We start from the raw sequence: 22979 nt of genomic DNA on the forward strand, positions 1-22979 counted from the left end.
AAATAAAAAGCCTATTTTAGAGGGTATTTAATTCGGATAATTGAAACTGAAACTCTTTTAGAGCCCTTATAGTCGATAAGATTTTTTGCTATTGTGTCGAAATCCGCGGTATGAATCTCCTCGCTGCTTTACCGAGCTAGCTGGTTGTTGTTGCTGGAAACATGGCGTCCCGGTGCAGCGTCTCTACACTGTTTCCTGTCCAAAGTCAGCTGGATAACGATCTAGATGACGCTACAACACAGCAAGAAAAAGAAGATCTCGTTCAACAATATCTTAAAAAGTTAGACGAGAGAGAGGACCTGAAGATACCCGATTTCCAGACAGGTTAGACCAGCTTTAGCTTAAACACTTTGCCTCTCTTTCGTAGCAGTTTGACTTGAGTTTGCCAACTCTGCTCGTCACTACAGCACTCGGCATGTTCATTCATATATACATTAAGAATGCTGGACAATCACAGTCTATTTAGGAAGAGCTCTCTTTCCTTTTAAAAGCTAACGTTACAGTACCACACGCCTTGTAACCCTTAAACACAAGTTCTTCATAGTCTGTCAATTAATTAGCTAGCTACCTTATCTACTCCGGAAGAGGAAGAAAAATTACAGGCATTCATGTAATTTAATAGTATGTAAAATATGTCTATTTGTCAATGCAGTACATCGCAGTAGGTCTCACTAATATCTTGTAAACCTTCCTTTTCATTCTTGCTATTATCCTTCTGTCACAAATCACCCGAGTCACTCGTCTCCACCCACTCCACCCTATCTTCTTTACCACTCTTGTGCACTGTCCGCTGCTTTGGATGGTTGTCCCAAAGTATTTAAACTCATCCACCTTCACCATTTCGACACCTTACAGATTAGTAGTCTGCAAGCATCATAGCTTAACAGGTGAGGTCAGGCATGGACTATCCATCACCACTGTAAATAAGAAGGGGCTCTAAACTAATCCCTGATGAAACTTTAATCTCTCTCAACTGCTGCACAGAGTCCTTAGACATACCCTGCGCCACCCTCACATACTTCTCTGTCACTCTTGACTTTCTCATGTGGCACCATAGTTCCTGTCTTGGCACCCTGTCGTATGCTTTCTCTAGATCCACAAGAAGGAGTGCATCTGGTCTTTTCTGTACTTGAATGGTCAGAAAGCTAAAAATCTATTTGAGTGTTACCACCATCTCACATATTGAGTCAATGTTCTGCAATCTAATTAGCCCTAGTTTACATAAGTGGATAAGTTGTTGGGCATAAGTTGTTAGCCACTGAACATGCAGGGTTCCTTGGTTTTAATAGTCGGATCAGCATCCACTTGTCTTTTATATGCAAAAGAATATAAAAACAATCAAATCCTATTCTATTCTATTCTAAACAAAAAATAAAACAAATACATTTAATTAAATATTGTATTTATTGCCCTCCAATTAATTGGTAATGTAATTAAAGTTTAGTTGTGGGAAACTTAGGTCTGCTGCTGAAGGATGCAGCATATTGACAATATTTCACCACACCAGTAGGTGGTGATCTACTGTTAGAACATCAAATACTAGAGTCACACAAGGCTCAATCTGAAAATAACAAGGTCCCCACAACCCGTGCTTCTTTTTTTTTCTTAATTCAGAATTCGTTCTAAATTTATCTAATTGGACTCTCTTCTGCACAGTCAGAGATAAAGAAGAAAAGGAGCCTTTAAGCTGCTCCGTACTGTGCTAATCTTTTATGCATGTGAGTTTTTGGTTTTTTTTGGGGGGGGGGGTTAGATTCTTATCTGCTGCCGCATACCAACAGCGAGGCATATGATCGGTCCCAAATTCATTCTGCAGCAACGATTCAAACATACTGTTGGAGTTCTAAAGAGTTATCTCATCAACAAGAACAAGGTGTCATGCGGCTGTTTGCAAAACACTGTGTGCAAGTGCACTTAAGAGATCTAAAAATGGGGATGAAGTGGAGATTTGTTTCGCCAAAAAAAACCCTTTGGGGCTAAACACTGAAAGAGCAACTAGATTCATCACTAAAAAAGCACACATCTTTACATAGGTACCCCATTGGCTGATATGATTATGAATCTATGTGATTTGTTTTGTTCTTCCTCTTTCGTACATTTCTTTGAAAGGTTAAGAAGGGTTTAGTCTTGAGCAGATTATCAATGGAAAACTTAGGTGGGGGTATTATTCTTTCACTCTGTACTGGATTTTGATACTCACCATGCTGTAAAGTGTGACATTAAACTTATCAAATGTGCACGAGTTAAGCGTGACAAATGCTATCAGACACAATTTAGAATGCACATGAAAGAAGTGTGAAACAAGCTGATCTAAATCTACAACAAAAAACCTTTTTATGGTATTTAACATAACACTTGGGCCACAAGAACTTTCAAGTCACTGCTTTGATCCATCAAACTATCCAACTTTTTCTCCCATGTGACACAAACGCTGTGTCAGGCCCAAGACAGATATGCCTTTTAGGTGTTTTGTTACTATATCCATAGCCCTTCTAGGATGGTAATGTAAAGCATTTGCCTACACCGTGACTAAACATAATTAGAAAGATGACAACATCATTTTCCACTCTGTGATTTGCTCCAGGCTTAGAGTGGCTGAACACGGAGGGGCCTCTCTCTTTAAACAAGGAGCTGGCTGGTAAAGTGGTGCTGCTGGATTTCTTCACTTACTGCTGCATCAACTGCATCCACATCCTTCCTGACCTGCATCAACTAGAGAAGAGACACTCTGTAAAAGGTTTGTACATACTCTACTAACTACGAGGTAGTTTCCATACAGCTAATTTAATCAGCTCAAGGAAAATCCTAAAGTAGAAAAACTGTGAAACTGTGTATTGTTTGAAAACCCTGCTCATCGCTTTCCCTGCTGTCCACATTAAATATAACGTAATGCTCCGTAATGCTTTGCTTGATATTTATTAATTTTTTCCATCCGTCCATCTGCCATCCTGGAAAAGCATGTTTTATCAATCTTTCCCCATTCACATGTTTGTCTTTTGCCTGTTTGATAGAAAATATGTCTGACGTACGTTCTTGTGCATGATGTTCCCAAGTAAACTATTTCACCACATTGCTAAAAAAAAGTCAACAGGCTAAACTCAGATAGTTCGTGTGAATTTCAACCCTAACCTGCCTTATCAAGAACATCATGTCTGTGAGTGAAATGGCTTGTATCTGTGACAGGCGATGGCAGATTAAAACTAAATGATAAACGTCACTACAAGAATGAAAGCAACAATGTGTGGTTCCCTCCAGTGGCACTCAACCACAAGCCCTGTCATACCCAGTGAAGATTTAAATCAAAAATATTTGGGGCTGGTTTTTAGCACTGTTCTCAAACAAGAAAAGATTGTGCTTTTGTCAGGGCCTGTTGCCAAACATTATTAAACATCTTTTTTTTGTAAATAATTATGGGAATGTCTATTAATGATGTGCCCTGTGTGGGTCAATAATTCACTCATCCACCCATCCATTTATTTTCTTAACTGCTTATCCAGCTTAGGGTCATTGAGGCTAGAGGCTATCCCACTTGGTATTGGGCTAAAGCCAGGAAACACCCTGTCAGGCAACAGTGCTAACCACTGCCCTACTGTATGAAGTCCACTGACTCAGTTATGTGTATTCAGAGTTTGCAGTAGCTTATTATTAAACTCAGATTAGAAAACTTACACTGGTTTAGGGTTGTGATTTATCAACAATAAGAATATTGTCTAATGGCTGTGACATCTAATGGATGCCACAGCCTCGGGGAAGAAGCTGCTTTTTAGTCTGTTTGTGCAGCTTTGATGGTGCGGTATCTCTTCCCCCAAAGGCAAAGGTGTAAGCAGGTGATGACCTGGGTGTGTTTTTATAACAGACTTCATTGATGGATGCTGTCACTTACAGTATAATTTCTTGGCATTATCTCATAGATGCTGGAGAAACTGAATTTTTCTCATTGCAGTGAGTTTCTCATTGGGTACTGGCAGATCACATGGTGCTCAACATCATACAGGATAATGCAGTTTCATTGTCTTTAGTGTGTTTAAACAGTATGGTAAAAAAAAAATGCTTATACAAATAGCTTTGACTTGCTATAGGACAGTTTAAAGTATAGAATTTGGTCATTATTTGGTTACTGTTGAATGGGTGGAAGATAAAGTAAAGCACTGCAGGACTTTATAGTGTCTTCTTAAAGTCACACTTCAGCTGCACGGGGCCAATCTGGAGATCCACGATTTAAATTGGTCCTGTAGTCATGTGTTGTGGAGCAGCATCTCGGGGCCATATTCGTTGGAACAGGGAAGCTGCTTCTTTTCCTTAGGCATGTAGACCGTTATCTCAGCTGTGAAGCGAGAGTAGCTAAAAATACTTTCAAGACTCAGTGTAAGTAAGCATAGGTATAGCATACATCTGCCCCTCTGTAGATCATTGTTTTGTACTTATGTGTTCACAATTCCCAAATGCATTAAAACCATGACTGATGGCCTGCTTTTGATTTTTACATTCTCACATGCAGCTCTGAAGTAATATCTAGAAATGTTCAGGGCTGCAGTAATGTATGAGAACAGTTATATATAGCAACTCCATGTAAAGGATAATCTCTGGCATTCTAATGGCCTTTCAAACAGGCTATCTATAGGTCTTGAGAGGTCTTAAAAAGGATTAAATTAGCTCTTTTTTCTTGTTATAGGTACAAACTGCAGGGGAGTGCAGACAAAGTGCAGCATACAATAAATAATAGATTCATGGATCTTGTCAGAAAGTGCATGAAAGATATCACTGAAAACATAATCAAACTTGTATGATGATAAACAGGCATTACATTTATTTACATTCAAATGTTTTATCATCTGAGGAAGATGTGCCACTTGAAATTCATTTGTGAGTTGAACATTACATAAAAGACACGCACACACAGGCTGCAGTGCCACCACACATTATCGTACTAGCCTTATCTCTGGCACTGCTATGGGTACATTCTGTTTGCTGCTGTGGTCACTGAGGTGTGGGAGCCACCCTGTCCAGTCACTCCACAGTCCACCCCGACCCACCCATCGTCACTGCAATCTGTGCCGGTGCTACGCTGCTTGGCAGAGGCCGCGGGTGACGAAATCCGCTGCAGACCGTGTCGAGTTTGAGCGTTTGGAACTGTGCGGTTTTCACTTCTGGTGGGGTTCATTTATGAAATGCATTTTTTTTGTGTGTGTGTGTGTGTCAAAAAATTTGAACTAATGCAACTGTATACTTTTTAGCTGCTTTGTAATTTGTTGGTTATTAAAGCGCTGAACAGCTCAGGGCTGTCCCTGGAGTTAAAATCTAAACTGAAAAAGCCACATAGGGTTTTATGCTCCATATATCTGGAACAAGATATCAGAAAACTTGCTGTACCTCTTAGTTCCCTCAAATCAGTGCCTTATAATGAAATTAAATATGGGATTCATGCCTTTTTAAATAAATAGTGTGTATTAACGTGTCAGTGTTTTGAAAGTGCCTTGTCACTAAAAGTTGCTCTGTTGCTGTGTTTCTTGTGTAACTCTATCAATGAAAACAAGTCTTTTTATTCCATTTAGAAAGTTGTTTTGCTCTATGTACAGTTGCATGCAATCAAATTGTAAATAGTAGATGAGAATGTTTAAAACTGCACAAAATCAAACTTGTTATTACGTAGAAATCTTTTTTTATTTTTTAAAATCTGTGATCACGCTCGATTCCCTGTGAATAAAGCATTCTCAGAGCGACAAGGTAGCTTTGACATTTCTGCCGCTCCGCTCGGGCTCTGTTTACCCAGCTTATTGTCGAGTTTTTGATTTAAGGAATGACAAAAGTACAAAAGTGACTGTTTCGATAGAGAGTTTTACAATGATTGTAAGGAAGGAAGGAAACTAATCACGATATCTGCTATCTATGGACTCTTTGGAGAGTTTTAGTGCCACAAAAGCATGTGTTAAAAATAACATCACCAGCCTGTTAGATTCATAGTTCTAGGCAATTCAGTTGCATAACATTTGAAAGTCTGCAGCCCTTGTACAAAGTCACAAATTATAACCACTTTCTGTCTTTAGCTGTATAATAAGCATAGTGTTTACTTATCTTTGATGATTACTGAGAAACTGCTTTTCCAGAAACCTCACTTAAACCTGCAATGTGTTATGCTTGAGGCCTGGTTGGTTTACAAAGAAGGTCTCTTAAATTTTACAGTGGAAAAATCTTTGTGCTTAGTGCATCTTTGCATGTATGTTTGTGACATGTGTGTCTTATGAAACACCTTTCTGCCTAAACCCTCACTGTTTGCTGTTTAATCTCGTTTTCAGATGGATTGGTTATTGTTGGTGTGCACTCTGCCAAATTCCCCAATGAAAAGGTATGTTTTGTTTTTTTGGAAACTTTTAGGGAACCTTTGCTTTTTTTTCGTTAACGCTTCTAAAGTATCTACGTCTATACCGATGAATTTTTACTTTGTTCAAATTACCAACCTTTCTCCAAGTAAAAAGAGGGCTGTAGGAGCCAGGGTGTAAATTTGAAGTTTTATACCTGTATACAAACAGGAGAATAGGATTTTGGCAGCATACACAAATTGCAAGAACTTACTTTCTTTATCAGTCCAGGACCAGAAACTCTGTTCTTCAAATATTCTTCTTAATATTCTGCTAGTTTAGTTCTTTTGGTTTTTTTTATGAAACCTTGTGCCAGCTTGGCAGGAGAATAATCTGTACTCTCCAACTGTGAGGAAATAAATTATGCTTGATATGCATAGTACTTACCCTACTTTTTTATCAAAAAAAAAACAAAACAGGCAAAGTTTTACAAATTTAAACAACAAAATATCTGGATATTATATGGTTTACAATGATATCTAAGCTCGTGGAGAGTCATTTGTAGCGTTCTGATGCAGAAAAACTGTATAAATGTAATTTGCTCTACACAGATGGGCTCTGTAGCCTGTTATAGTTTGTAATAAGTGGGTAATATCACGGTAATAAGTTGGTAATGGTATAATGGTATTGTATTAAACCTCTGAGTTTTTCAAGCAAGTTAAAGTATTGCAATTTTTGCAAGTAACTTAAAGCCAAAATATTTCATATTTGATTACTACATCCCATGTTTGCAATAACTGCATCAATATGCATCAGTATGCAACTGCATCATATTTCTTGTTTCTTTATTGGTCTGAGGGGTTCTTCTCTTCTCTTCAGGAGGTAAAATGTATTTTCATTTAGATTAAATTCTGGATTTTTGACTCCAAAACCCTAAATAATCTCCCGTCGATGATGTGGCCACATTTCTTCGTAAGTCAGAAGACAAAGTGTTTCTGTAGATGTCTGCATTTACTCTGTTACTACCATCGTGATCATCAGGAGATTGTCAATAAAATTGTGTTAGCTTGTTCCATTAGCGGCCATGTAAACCCAAGGCATGAAACAACCTCAACCATGCTTCACAGATGAGCTTTTATGTTTAGGATCATGAACAGATGCCTTCTTTCTTCATACTTTCGAGCACGTTCACAGTTGAAATCGCTGTTTCGTAAGTCCATAAACCTTTGGTCCCAAACTGTCTCAAACTGACTCTTCTCTGCACTTTTTTGCCAGTTTCATTATGGCTTTCCTATGTTTTTTTTTTTTTTTTTTACAGCTAATAAGCAGTTTGTGTTTTGCAATAAGACCTCTATATTGTTGGTCTCCGACACTTTTCTTTGGCGGTTGTTCATAATCTTATGGACTTTTGTTTTGTTTTTTCTTTACTGTTCTCACCATTTGTCTCTGTCATCAGTTGCCCCTGTTTTCCTTGGATGCCTGTTAAATGCCTGTTGGTCAGTACTTCGGTGGTTTCCTTCTCTTTCAGGACATTCCAAATTGCTGCACTGGATGTGCCCGATGTTTTTTAAAACGTCTCTTGCAGATTTTCCCACTTTTCTAATCTGCGAAATGATGTGCTTTTCTTGAATAGATCTTTATGTTGGTCTACCCTGAAATGCAGATCAAATCCAAAGCTTAAACTAAAAGTAGAAATCCAGAGCTTCTTTACAATTAAACCTTTAATCTTCAAAAAATGATGCACGTCATGTTTCAGCATTTTCACTCATTTAAAAATCTGTGTGTTTTGATACAAAATGTGTCAACTTGTGCGTTGTTTAAAATCATTGTAAAGGGCAGTTAGTCTTTTAAAAGATGACTTTCAACTTAACAACAAAAGCAAAAGCTTTACTTATAAAAGTCCTGAATACCAGTATTTGTGCTCCTGTAATTTGGGGGGATAGTTAAATCACTAAGTAAGAGCTTTGTAAAGTTTTTGCTAGATGCAGACTTTTCTAAAAGACTTGGAAAAGTTTCCTAACTTTTTGATAAACTCAGGTGGAGCCTTATTGAAGGACAACACTTGAACCGATCACCATTTTTGCACATATTTTCTAAGGTTCTGGACAACATCCGAAGCGCTGTGCTACGCTACGACATCTGCCACCCCGTGGTAAACGACAGCGAGGCGAGTCTCTGGCATGAACTGGAGATCTCCTGCTGGCCCACGCTGGTCCTTCTCGGACCACGTGGCAACTTGCTCTTCTCCCTGGTGGGTGAGGGCCACCGTGACAGGCTGATGCTTTTCACTGACTGCGCTCTGCGTTATTATGGGGGGCGTGGCCTGCTCAAGGCTCACACAGTGGGAATCAAGCTGTACAAAGACGCCCTGCCACCCAGCATCCTTTCCTTTCCTGGAAAGGTGGCTATAGACAACAGTACTAAAAGGCTTGTCATAGCAGACACAGGACATCACAGAATACTGGTGGTGTCTTCTACTGGAGACCTGCTACATGTCATAGGAGGTAAGAGACTTCACACCAATGCGTTTTAAAAAAACAACAAATGGGCATGATGTAACACGCTATAATTTAAATGGCCATTAAGTACAAAAACTATTGTGTTGTAATAAGTGAGATCTGTAAAAGTTCAACAGCAATATTTAGCCAATGATGACATTTTAACATTACGCAACTGCCTCAACAACCCTCAGAGGAGCCACATGGCAGTTAGCCTGATGTCCCCAGACCAGCAGAGAGGTTGGCAGCAGCAGGGACTTGTACATGCTGGGAACTGGCACTGACCTAGAGTGGACAAATGAGGAGAGAAAATTGAGGATTGGTTTTATTTTTGTGTTGTTGACATCAGCTCTGTGCACGCATAAGAAAGGTTTGCCGAGCTGCAGAGCGTGACGTGATTCTGAAGTTTTCTCCTCTTTAGTCTCACCAAAGAAGAAACTTACTTCTTTGGTGAGACTAAATAGCAATAATTGTCATACAAATAGTCATGAATAAAAATAATTATTCCACTCTGATTCATTTTTTAAAAATTTAATATTGACATGTCTGAATTTTAATATGAAAAAGAAATATTTGGAGCTTATTATTAGCTTTAAGTGATCGAAAGCTTTAATCAGTGCTGGGTTTTTCCTTCTGTCACAGGGCCTGAAAGCGGGAGAAAAGATGGCGACGTGTCTGAAGCTTCCTTTAACTCCCCTCAGGGTGTGGCCATTAAAGGGGACACTGTATACGTGGCTGACACGGAAAACCACTTGATTCGAAAGGTTGTCTTAATAATTTTATTTTTAAAAAGTATTTTCTTCAAGTCTTTGTTGATATTTATGCTCGACCATCTCTGTCTGCATCTGTTCGTAGATCGACCTGTTAGAAGGAAAAGTCAGCACTCTGGCTGGAGTGGGCACTCAAGGGACAGACAAAGAGGGCGGGGCCATGGGACCACAGCAGCCAATCAGCTCTCCTTGGGATGTGATGCTTGGCACTGCCAGTGAGTAACTTTAATTGCCTTTCTGCCTTGTATGAGCCTTAGAAGATTCACTTCAAAACAAGCTTTCTAATTAAAGGGGGAAAAGACCTGATCAGTTTTTTTCTTGTTTTTTTAGAAAAAGGAATTTTAAAAAAAGTCAAATCAATTTGGTAACAGTTTAACCGCAGTCCTTTAAAATGTTGGATTCCTGAGCAGAATGGGTGTTCAAGCATGAATCACACAAATTGTTCGGGGATTCTCAGAAATGAAGCGTGCTAATTAAGTTATTTAAGGAGACGTTGCAACACAAGTTAAGATGATTGCCAAGCCCTCATTTAAGTATCATTGAGTCATTTGAGGGCAAAATCAATTATCATCAAGTATTCAGGGCACAAATACACTAGCTAACACATTCTTTTATACTTTTAACAATGTAATATAAAATGTCTATTTCTCCTTAAAACTCAATTCCTCCTTTGAATTATTTTCTCTTGAGCATTCAGAGTAACTTTATCATTAATGGCCTGTTATATTTCATACAATACTTTTAATTTTAAATCAAAGTGGGAATCTTTTTTGTTTTAAACTCTTTTTGGTGAACTTGGTGAATATCTAGTTGTCATGAAGCGTCATTAAATTTAGATTTATAATCAGTCAGCTCAGACTCTCATATACACTTTTTATTCCACATTGATTGTCTATTTTTCTTCACCCTAGGAGCAAAATACAAGTCATTGTTAGTTTATGTATTTGCTCTCCTTGTGATTAAAAAATGTGACAAATTAAATGCTTTGTTACCAGCTGACTGATTTAATTAATTATTTTTTTCTTGAACATTAAACACCTCTTGTAAGATCTAGCGGTTGCATTTTGAAGGAAACTGTCCCCACAAATTGTGTCCTTAAGTAAAGGAAACAAAGGATGAAACTGTATGTCTGGACAGAGGTGTTTATTTTGCCTCTGGCAAGCGCAGTTCTCAACGATTCATAATGTAGAGGTATGTGTTTGCGTGATTTATACTAATCTTCTTCATTTAAAGTGTTAGGCATAGAAGATTTCGGGGCTACCGCAGTTAATTTTTTGCCTCAGGTTGATTTATGCCACAGCCAGCTAGTTTTAAGCTGCTCTCAGGACCTTTAACTTCAGTACACCCTGACTAATACATTTAAAATTTAAAGCAGTCTTTTAATATTAAAATAATTTCCATACAAATGAGGTATTCGGCACTTCTGTAAGTACCAAATGGCTCAATTTTGGAAATACTCTCTGTCTGTGCTAACATCCCTGGGAAGGGTATGCATTTACCATGGTAAACAGGAAGTGGAGGGCTGGGTGCTCGAAGAAAATACTATGAAGGAAGCAAAAGTAAAACAAAGATTTCTTTGCTTGGACCAAGAAAGATGGGGAACTGTTACTCAAAGCAGCACACAGAAGGTGTTCATGGCAGCAGAAAACAGATTGGGACTCGGGAAAAGCAAATGCATCGACACAGAGTGATACCAAGAGCGTTATCAATTACACGGGAAAGGCATATTCAGACATAAAGGATGAAATCATAGTAAATGTGTGAGTTTAATATTTTGGCTTCATTGGCCTGACCCAGTCAGAAAGCAAAGACGTTTTCAGGTTCTGCCTGCTCTGACTAAATCTCTCCTTAAACATCGCCCGTATGGTTTAGACAGTGAGTGTTTTAAAACAAAACTCTATTAGTATGGATGTACCCTGACATTGCCTTCTGAGAGAACGTCCAAACACACATCCACATATTCATGATTTATTCAAGATGTGGATGAATAAATTATTCAACCAAATCAAGAGGATCCCACACCTTTTGAACTATAAAGTGCTACACTGGCTTTGAGTCAAGTATATATCCCTGACAGTCCACCCGTTTTGATCAAGAAAGGCTGAACTTTGCCCCGCATTAAAAATACAACAGAGATGGTGCACATCTGTAAGGCTTGTGCGTTCATCACAGTGACAGTATTGTATCTGCTGAGTGCATATGGCCTTTGTCAGAGAGGCTGCGGTCTGTCTTAAACCTGCGCTGCTCCATATTTTGACTCAGTTCTGTCGCTGAGCAATCAGCAGATTGGGAGAGGGGGAGTTTGCAAAAATAATTTTGCTGCCTAAAAAAAAATCTATTTCTTACTTTTACTTTGAAAAAAACACATTTTGTCCTTGTGCTTAAGCAGACTTTATTCCCAAACACACCTCAAGAACATAGCTCAACAACGAAGGACAAATATCACAACAGTTTGTGAATGATACTGAGGCTGACTGGTAGATGGCCAAGAGCAATGACACCAGTTCCTGCTCCCATATTTATCCTGTGGGGTTTTTTGCGTTTTATTTTCATGTGTAGGCGGCGATGAAGACAACGTGCTGTGGGTAGCCATGGCAGGGACTCACCAGATCTGGGCTTTGTTCCTAGCTGATGGAAAACTGCCCAAAGGAAGGTGAGAGACCAGTACATGACCGCCATGGCTGCTTCGAAACATATTCTGATAATATAATGACACGGTTGTAATTCTGCTTTTAAAACTGTGAAAATGGATTCCTCTTCTTGTGTGTCTTCTGTGGTCGGCAGATTCACAGGAGGTCACGTTATGTAATAAGCTTTTTTAATTACCGCAAATAAACAGGGGATAAAATCTCAGTCTCAGTCAAACAGATTTTCTCCTTTTTTGAACTCTGTGCATCAAGAAGTATTCTAGTATTTAATCATTGTCTTGTCATTTGAACAGTGAGTCCAAGGCAGGGATTTGCGTGCGATGGGCGGGCAGCGGCAACGAAGAGAACCGGAACAACGCCTACCCTCACAAGGCAGGCTTTGCCCAGCCTTCAGGCCTGGCTTTAGCCCCAGAGGAGCCCTGGAGCTGCATGTATGTGGCTGATAGCGAAAGCAGCACCATCCGAACGCTGGCGCTGAAGGATGGAGCTGTCAAGTTGCTGGTCGGAGGAGAGAGAGACCCACTGGTGGGTGTACAGTAAACGAGGGAAGAGTGAATTAATAGTTTAAAAAAGCTTTATTTACCATTCATCATCATCATCATCTTCCCTCTGCTTGATACCTTTCAAGTATCCTTATTTCCAGTTATAATGCTCATGTGGTTTGAAACAAACAGTTACAGCATCTCTTAATGAAGTTTCACAGACCAGCATGATATAGTGCACATAATTTATCAACTTGTTGTTTGCCATATTGTCCATTTTTATTGCTACTCTAAAAGGTGAACTTCTTATAGAAAGAAAAAGCCCGCACAGATGAACTAGTGGGGAGAAATTAAAAGTCCATTTCCGAAGCAGACTGTAGGAGCAGAATAACCTTGTGCGGCACTTTCAATGATGATATGTCCTGTACTTGGCTCTGTCACCATACATCAACGGAAAACACACATTGTAAAACCTGCACATTAGTCTGCCACATTTCCAGCCACACAAAACATTTTGACAATTATGAAGAAAAATGTTGCACAAATATGAATCATTCTTAGGCACTCACGCAGAGTTTAGGGCTATTTTTGTATGCATAAAAATATGTATTTTTTTCCCTTTAAAGAGAAACGAGTAAACACAGACCCTCTTGTTTGTTGCTAAAGGAAAGCCTGAAAAACAATGTGTGTGCATACCTTCATGCCCTTACAGCAGCTCTGCTGTAGTTTCTTTGTCTTGCCGCACTGGTGTATTTTTGGAAAGTCACAAGAGATCTAAAGCTTGTAAGTCCCCATGAGAGCAGGAGGTAATTAACTAGAGAGTCATATACAGTTTATTTAACATGGTGAAGAGCCAGGAGAAACTATTAGCTGCCCACAGATGTTTAAGGAGTTGATCTAGAACAGCCAAACAGTATTGAAGCTGAGGTGGTGTCCTCTCATGTTTGCACTTTTACAGTAATATTAGTTGTCAAATTGAGCTAAAGCAGAGATGTCAGACTCATTTTACACTGCGGGAAACATAAAGAGTGAGTCACCATGCAGAGATTTAACTGCACCTTTAATCCTGGAAATATCTTAATATAATAACAGACAGTATGACAAAAAACTGTTGTTGTTTTTTACATGAGAGAAATACTGATGTTGTATGTGAAAGAAATCTGTCAGTGCAACTCTTAAATTGTGAGGAATAAATGTGTAGAATTACAGAAAAGTTCTGGTAGCTCATTGCTCAAACTGTCCTGTAATTATAAAACTGCACGTTTTTGTTAATTAATGCCTTGTTTTCTTTTTGGTTTGTTTTTTTTACTGTGGAGCTGTTGTGAAAAAATACATACATTTCTACAGCAGATGGTGGAAAAACGGGGACACTTCTGTTATTTGTAACTGTTTTTCTATTTATTTTTATTGCTTTGGTGTAGTATGAATGGCCATGGGAGGGGTGTTTATCAGTAGCAGAAGCTGTAAAACGTGTGAAAAAACAGTTAAAAGTCCAAAATATATGTCCACCTTGACATTTCCCAAAGCAGTCCAGTGTAAGGTTATTACAGTTAACTAAAACTAAACTGAAAGTAGAGATGGAAAAAGCATTTTAATTAACTAAACTAAAAATAAAGCTCGACTTTTATTTTCCATCTGTGAAAATCAAAAAACGTATGTGATTTTAGATTCAGCATCTCTTTTGCACTGCTTCTGATGTGGCTGCTAATTTCATGTCTTTGATGGTAAATCGACTGTTTCTTATGTAACACTTTTCTACTATAGTTGAGCATTTAAAGCACTTTATTCACACTCGAGGATAATTCTGCATCCTTGGCAACCATCCTTCTGATTACTGCCGTCTTGCCTCATGCAACAAAATGCCAATTTCCATTTTCAGGGGGTAGAGGATGAAGTTGCATGTAGCTGGATCTAGCTAGTTTAGTTGCCAGTGACTGAAGATTGCGTTTGTCGCATTTCAGTCTAGGTTGTCTGCGTTGCAAATTCTCAAGTCTGGGAGATGAATTCATGGTGAAAACCCCTTTGATGTTGAGAACATCTACGAGCATGCTCCAGGTTGCACTCGACTAAATTCTGTTTACCTCGTTCTTCAGCTGAAGTCTGGTCTGGGTTGCTGAGATGTTTCAAGCTCACACTCGTGCAGTTAGATGAGTACTGGAGTGGATTTAAACCCACTGGCTTTCACTCACTGGATTTTACATTTCCAAGGATTTATTGTTGTAAACACACTGTAGCTGTTTAGTCAGCGAGCCAGGAGAATCATGAGACTTTGAAGATCGTTATCGTGGTCCTTTTCTGCTGCTGTTGTTTTTTACAGAGCTGATACAAAATTATAACCAATTTATCAAAATGTTATCACAGCCTCTAACAAATTGGTTGTTAATTGGATTATCTGTTTGGTCATGTTAGTTTCAAATGAATCATGGCACACACAAAAAACTAAAATGATTTATCGCACAGTCTTAATCTTTTTATGTGTAAAATTCGTCATTCATAAGATAGAAAAGGCTTCGGCTTTCTTCAGTTTCTTCTCTTGTTTTCAGTGCAGTTAAGGGTGTTTTGTAATTTTAGTGGATAATATGTTCTCTGAGAAATGGGGGTTACCAGCACAGTTATATATGTGTTGTTTTTGTTCTCTAACCAGTGTTTTGTATTCTTCAAAACAGAACCTTTTTGCTTTTGGGGATGTGGACGGGAAAGGGGTGGATGCCAAACTCCAGCATCCTCTCGGTGTTGCCTGGGCTTCCGAACAAAACTTGCTCTATGTGGCCGACTCCTACAACCACAAGGTAACAGATGATTCTCACAAGGCTGCATTTTAAAGCTGTGCTGTTCAAATTAAACGCTTATGTTCTGTAATGAGTTCCTTGAAGTCACTGAGTTTGTGCCAAAGTGGTTAAATCATCTTTTGACCTAATTCCATGAAGGAAAAATTGAGAACTTGACCTATTATTTTTTTGATAACCAACATCTTGCTTGTTTGTTTGGTTTTTTTTTTGTGTGTGTGCCTGTGATTCTCCTCAGATCAAGGTGGTGGATCCAAAAACAAAGCAGTGTAGCACATTAGCAGGAACAGGAGATGCTGGAGGTACTCTGGGCCCAGAGTTTAACAAATCCTGCTTCAATGAACCCGGAGGAATCTGTGTTGGTGACGGCGGAAAACTGCTTTATGTGGCCGATACCAACAACCACCAAGTCAAAGTGCTGGACCTGGCCTCCAAGACTGTCTCGCTGGTGAGTGCTTTGCCTGTGTGTGTGTTTGTATTTGAGAAAAGTGTGGTTCCAACCTTGAGAAAGTGCTTTACATTTTGTACACGTTTGTGTAATTAATCTGTCCTAAAAGCTTCTGCGCTAGAAGAGATTGTATTAAAGGTGACAAAGACAGGACATTGTAAGTTAGGGTAGCTTTCCCCTTGCTTTTGTTTAATCCAAACACCCAAATCTCTCTTTTATCCAGCTCCCCATCTCCCGCGAGTGCACAGACTCGTTACCTACAAAGCCCTCGGGTCCAACCAAAGCCCCCACGCTGCCTAAATCAGCTGCCAGGAAAGAAATGCCGCCAGTAGCGGTGACTGCGGGCCAGACTGTCATCATGTCTGTCACACTGTCACTTCCAGAAGGGACCAAACTCACTGAAGAGGCACCCAGCTGCTGGGCACTCTCAGCAGAGGGTGAGACAAAGTTCAGTCACTGTTACATGAAGTGTCATGCATCTAAATGTTCTGAGTACGTTTAACCTTCATGCCCATGAAAGGTGTCTTGACCATCATTGACACCTCATCCTGTCGCTGTTGTTACATCCATCAGCTTTTGCCACACAGCTGCGCATGTTCACAGGGACACACTTGGAATTTTAAGTAAAGTTTTGCACAAAAAGTTTTTGATTTTGAGATAATGTTGACAAAATTCGACTTCTCAGTTTCAACTAAAGAGCACTTATAAACACTCACATTTATATAATGCTTCTTTAGTAAGTACTGTACATCCATAGTCAGTTTAGAATCACCAGTTAACCTGTTGTGCATGTTTTTGGGAAAAAGCTGGAAAAACCCAGGCAGGTGCCGGGAAAACATGCAAACTCCAAGCACCGAAGGCCCCAGCATCACTGGAGATTTAAACCAGGAAGCTTCTTGCTGTGCGGGAAAAGTGCTAACCACTGCATATAAAAAATACGTCATTCTTCTGTGACTTGATTGAGAACCTTCAGCTCACTTTAAAGCAAAAACCCCTCAAAGCTGATTGAATTTATTAGTTATTTTGTATAATTACACGATGCTGTGACACAGAAATTAGGCTTTTTTTTGTTATTATTACTGTAATTTCTAGGCTAGTTAGTCAGACATGCTGTATTTCCATTGTGTTGCTGGGCCAGACTAATGCAAGTTAATTATTTTGTTGCGTGTTGGCTGAAGAAAAGCACTAAAGCAGCAGCCTACAGACGTCACTGTAATGTGTGTAAACCCGAGGACTGACAGATCCGCTGCGTCTAAGCTTTGATTGGACTTTTTTTCCCGTTCAGGTGAGAGGTTAATTGAATTCTAAAACCCCAGCAGTGTTTGGCAAAGACTTCACAAATATCTGCTGGGAAACAGAAGTGGAAGGATTTAGGTGGCAGAACAGGGAGGAGGCAGCTTACAGCAGTTGCTTTGTATAACAGCTTGTTTGGAAAAAAATGCATGCTTTTCCTCAAGTTATTTCTCTGTTCGTCAGGGTAACAACCAGAGTCAGGGCTGCAGCATAAATGTCCTCTCTGTGCTTAGAATGAGCGCGTTGTGGAGTGAAGCCTCTAATTCTCTCCTACAAAACTTTATTTTGGTCTCTGATCTGTCAAAAAGTGAAGGATGCTTAACCTGCCTGCACGTCGTTTTCACCGTTCAACAAGCAGATTCTCACTCTGCCAGCCCACACCTGGAATTTATAGTTCGCAGCTAAAACAAAGACAAATACTTAAATCACTCAGGAGCTCTTTTAAACCACCAGCGAGGAGGTGCGAGGCGTGGATGGCTTAATTTATGATTTTATATTCTAAAGAGGTTTAGTCTAATTCTCTCAGAATGTAGTGTTGACCATAGGATCGATTGATAAGTGATTTTTTTTTTTTTTGATGTGATGTGATGTTAGTGACAGTTACGGTCTGTTCATTACCTTTGCACCAAAAGTGTTTCCATCATCCTGAGCGCTGCAGCATGCAATCCTCGATAACAGCAGGCTATTTTTAGAGCATTTCGATAAGACGACATGCCTTGGTTCACATAATTAGCTACCAGGCTATGTTACGTGATCCCCCGCTGTCCCATTATACCCAGTCTAGACTTATGCTGATCAGATCAGAGCAGAGGCAGGGATTTTAATGGATCAAGTTAGAAGTGCACGCCAGATCTAAATTGTTTTTTAGTGGCTTTTTAGAAATGGCTTCCCTGGGACCCAGCGTTAGGCATCAGCTTCATTAATCTCAGCTGGCTTGGGTTCTGTGGTCTCTGTGGCGTGATATTTTCTCACCGCTGACGCTCCGGTCCTTTCTTTTCGACTTTCATTTATCTTTCAGTGGTCGTGTCGCTTCAGATGTGTACTTGTGTCTAAGAAAATGAATGTCTTCAACCACTCTTTATTTGATTTAGTAAGGGTATGTGAGTTTGGCCTAATATTTCAGAGGGACTGTGTTTTACTGTGCAGGCTTGAGTCAGCCCTAGTACTCTGGCTGCACCGCGCTACGTTCAGCAATAAATCGAGACGTCAGCCAGACATTCTCATTCAAAGCCATCTGTTCTTTCAAAACATGGATGAACTAAGGCGGACACTTGACCAAACCGGGGATTGAGCTTAGTTTTAAGTCATTCTCGAAGTGCAGTTGGGTTCAGTGTGCCTGACAAGTTAACTTCACTGTCTGCCACTATACAGAAGTTTAACCACACTTTTAATCCTGAATATGTCTTTATATCGGAAAAAGATTGTATGACAGTATAAAAAACAGTTTTTCTTTTTGACATGATAGAGAAACGCTGATGATGAAAAGTCCAAAATTTATGGCCTCCTTCATATTCCCAAAGCAAAGTCCAGATTAGTCCTTGCCAGGCCAATTGTGGACACAATACTGGAATTCTGAGAGTGTCCTAGACTTTGGAAGCATATCCTTACAGAGCTGAGATAGAACTACCAATCAGACTGGTATCTGGGAAGTTTCCTGAGCAGTACTAGGGTGCGCTAAGCTGCTGGGAGAGACTGTGCAGAGTGCTGGAACGATGCTTAACTGGGTGCTTCATCTCAAAGTAACATTGAGGTTAATGCCTGGCTTGAGTTTACCAGTTTACCAGCAAGGCATGTACACTGTACATAAAAGATGGACATCCTTTGACATCACCTCCTGTTTTATTTTGTTTTTTTAAAGGTAACGAGTGGCTGCTAGACCATCAGGTGCTTACTGGTTCCATTAAGGATCTCTCACAGCCCCTCTGCATCTCAGCCAAACTTCCAGCCGTTATGAAGGAATTAAACGGCAGTCCAAGCCTCACGTTGGCCGTATGGGCGTACTACTGTATGGAAGCAGGTAAAGCCTGCATGATGAAAGCGGCTTCATTCTCCCAGCCTCTTCAAATAAACGCCAGTTCTGGAGAGGGAGAGGTCATCGTGGAGTTGACTCATGCCTTCTGAAGCCGCCTACATGTCTTAGTTAAAATAGCCTTCGAGTCCACACTTTGTGTTGCGTTGAGACCTCAGCTTAATCGCTCTTGCGGCCTGCTCATACTTCTGAAAGCAGGAAGGAATGATTGTTTCTGACAGAGCTGTCACTGTGATGAAAAAAGGCGATTTGAGTGAACTTGATTTTTTTAGATACTCGGATGTCTCTTCACATATAACACATTAGCTCAGTAATGTTCTCGACTGTGTGTGACGGCTATTAAAGGAGTGCAGATAGACACCCAGATATACTATACATTATATTTATGTAGTGAGCTCTCATGAGGACAGGTTGCATTGCTAATGTGTGGGTTTTTTGCCAAGTTGTTTATCAAAACTAAAAGAATAAGGAAACTTATTAAAGTTATTTAATGAGAAACTATGAATATCTAATTTATCGTAGCACTGCTGGTGTGATTGATGGGCAGATAAATAAAGAGATTTTCATCTGTTCTCTTATCTTCTGGGAAATCTAAAGTTCTTTCAGGTGTTAAAAACAAAGTAAAAACTAAAACTTCAGCTTTATATTTTCACTTTAATTGAGGAAGGAGGATTTGAAGTGATCATTATTATTATGAATATTATTATTATTAGCCCGTAAGTAATAAAATAGAGTTTTTTTAAATGGAGACGTTATATGAATCAGCTTTTCAATGCTAATATCGAGTTCCAGCCAGTGTCTTCATAAAAAAAGGATATTTGAATTATGTAAGGCTTTCATAGGGATTATTAGGTTAGGATAAAAATCTCCAATCTTTCATTTAATCTCAGCCCAGCAGAGGAGGTAGTTAGCGGGAGAGGACAGATGTGTGACGCTTAAGTCTTTATGCAGTTGGGGGTTTATTGAACGTGTCTATGCAGAGACTCTCATTTCTCGTTATCATTGTAATGTTAAAGTTGTGCAGCGCCGCAGTATAAACGTTTTCACTTTCCTCCTTTAAATGTCGTATTACCGCAGATCAGCGCGGGGTTGGTTTAGTCACATCAGCTTGGAAAGGTGCCCGCCGATCGAGCTCCCATCCCGCGTGCATTTGTTTACACGTGTCGCAGCAGACTGAGTCTTCTTAAACCGTTTACACTGTTCTCTCGTAGCCCGAAAGCTTTCCGATTGCGATTATTCGCAACGCACCAGAAGCTGTTTTGATTCCGAACCACCTGTTATTTTGAGTAATGAGTAAAGTGCCTGTTTTCGAGGAGGGGGAAGCGGCCTCTCGTGAGCCGAGGACACCGACATGACTGCCGCCTGCTCCCGCACGCTGAAACCAAAGTCTCATTAAATCCTCTCCATCGAGCATTTATACACTTCATCTCGGCTCCACAAAGGGAACATTATACGAAAGGAATGCTAATAATGATCCGCTCTATCACGTTGTGTAATGCGATACGATAATGTGGAAGTTGTTTTGTCATTTTCCCTTTATTGGTTTACTAAGTTATGAGTTGTTGTGAGAGCGTTTTGATTATCGTTGCTGTCATCATGTCTCATAACCTAATTGCGCTCGTCAGCCTGCTGTTATTTGGTTTGGCTCACTCAGCCCTAGTGCCTTGGAAAGGATTGTATGGATGGTGTACATTCATTGCACTTTAATCGTATTAGAAGCAATATTGTTTTGTTTTTCCTTTCTCTTTTTTTCATCTCCCACAAGTTATTTATTTCCAGTGAACTGCAGTTGTCGTACTTTCTCAGCTCTCTTATCCCTCTGGCACTTTTTAATGAGCGCTAATAACCTTTGGGTGGCTGTCGGTGGACATTAAGCTCCTGATATTGTTTTGTAACTCTCACTTGATTTTTTTTTTCCTCATTTCTGACTTTTCAGACACATTTTGGCATGTTTTTGTCTTCAGGGGCACCTTGTTAATACTTTGGCTTCTCTGTGTTGGACTTTAATATGCAGCACAGTGAGGAAAAACTAATAAAACTTATTTTATCTAGTCTGGTTTGTGTGCCGTTCTTTTCATTTCCCGGCATTTGAGAATCAGTTTGTTTTGCCTAATTCCAACCAATACGTTAATAAGCTGAAGTGCTGGAGCTCTGTTATGTGAGATGCTATCAAAAGCATCACTAATGAGCTCACTCGTTACATAAAAATGTAAAAATGCCAGTTTATTTCTGAGCTGGCCTTATACTGCAGACCTCCTGTTTGACGCTTAGTTAATATCTTTCATTTTTCTCATTCCTGTTACAAAGAGAGAGCCCTCATTTTTTTACTTTAGCTCAGTTTTGGTCATTAACATAGTTATAAACAGACAGCTTACAGAAGCAGTCTCTCGTGTTTACGGTGAAGTTACAGAAAAACAGTTTTGTGTGTATTTCCTAGTCAATTAACAGTAAGGCCTGAAACTGGTTGCCAACTAGCCCAGCAACTATGTTCAGAGTCCTGGAACAAGAATTATTGGAGTGGTTCAAGCTCAGTTTAATTTTGTGTAAATGCTTTCACATGCAACAAAAATGCAGCTGCAGTAACTGAATGCAGTAAAATATATGGGCTTGGAGTCTATTTTGATACCTTTGAACCCTGAGTGCTGTGAGAAAAAGTATTTGCCTCTTCCTACTTTCTTTCTCTTTTTTTTTTTTGCATGTTTGTCACATGTTTTAGAATTTTAATATTAGACAAAGATAACCAGAGTAAATACAAAATACAGCTTTTACATGATAATTTCATTCATTTAAGAAATAAAAGCTATCCAAACCTAACTGGCTGTATGTGAAAACTAATCGTCTTCTGTTGTGAAAGCATGAATTAAACAGAAACTAAGTGAAGTAGGCTGAAAGATCTCAAAAAGCAACAGCGGAGAAACAAGTTCAGTGACATCTGTCAGTCTGGAAAGGGTTACAAAGCCATTTCTAACACTTTGGGACTCCAGTGAACCACAGTGAGAGCTGTTATCCACACATGGAGAAAACCTGGAACAGAGGTGAACCTACTCGTAGAGCGCATCGACGACTCATCCAGGAGGTCACAAGAGAACCCAGAACAACATCTAAAGAGCTACAGGCCTCACTTGCCTCAGTTAAGGTCAGAGTTCATGATTCAACAATAAGAAAGAGGCAAAAATGGCATCCATGGGACAGTTCCAAGGTAAAAACCACTGCTGACTGGTCAAAGTCTAGATTTAAATGCAACACTCATTGCCAGTTATTACAGACTCAACATGTAACAAAATACCTCTGATAGCAATAAAATTTCCTGGGACGTTTGATGGCACACCGCTCTTGATGCAATATTATGCTGACTTTTCAGTAAAGGTGTAAAAATGCCCCCCACCCCCCCTGTGCACTTTAAGACTGGCTGTGATCAGATCCAGCTCAGATTATATCTGAGCGAGGTTTCTACTTTCTAATTTCCTGAGAAAGAAAATTTGATGGCAGTTGAATGAACTGTGTTCACTTTTTTGCCTCTAACATTGGCCATCTTCTGCAGTGTTTATCAACTTCTGCTGGTGTCTAATCTAAAATCCATTCTGGTATAATGGTTGATACGCCCACAATAACCACTCATCATGGATACATGGGTGTGTTCATTTCCTATTGGCAGCAATTGACCTAATGCACTTTGCCTGTTAGTAAGTGGGCCTATTTAATGTAAAGGACAGATTCTACATTTTGTTA

At 39.6% G+C, this 22979-nt stretch overlaps 1 protein-coding gene across 1 annotated transcript; it reads left to right on the plus strand.

The window, feature by feature from the left end:
* The first annotated feature begins 3 nt into the window (after positions 1 to 3).
* On the plus strand, positions 4 to 21301 carry nhlrc2 (NHL repeat containing 2). The gene is made up of 12 exons (XM_003441855.4): positions 4 to 324; positions 2585 to 2737; positions 6294 to 6343; positions 8395 to 8800; positions 9437 to 9558; positions 9650 to 9779; positions 12124 to 12217; positions 12506 to 12737; positions 15361 to 15483; positions 15719 to 15928; positions 16152 to 16365; positions 19080 to 21301. The coding sequence occupies exons 1-12, from the start codon at positions 162 to 164 to the stop codon at positions 19340 to 19342; spliced, it is 2160 nt and encodes a 719-aa protein (XP_003441903.1). The 5' UTR covers positions 4 to 161; the 3' UTR covers positions 19343 to 21301.
* The last annotated feature ends 1678 nt before the right edge of the window (positions 21302 to 22979 follow it).

This window comes from Oreochromis niloticus, linkage group LG8 (genome assembly GCF_001858045.2).
Source record: "Oreochromis niloticus isolate F11D_XX linkage group LG8, O_niloticus_UMD_NMBU, whole genome shotgun sequence".
NCBI classification, from domain to species: domain Eukaryota; kingdom Metazoa; phylum Chordata; class Actinopteri; order Cichliformes; family Cichlidae; genus Oreochromis; species Oreochromis niloticus.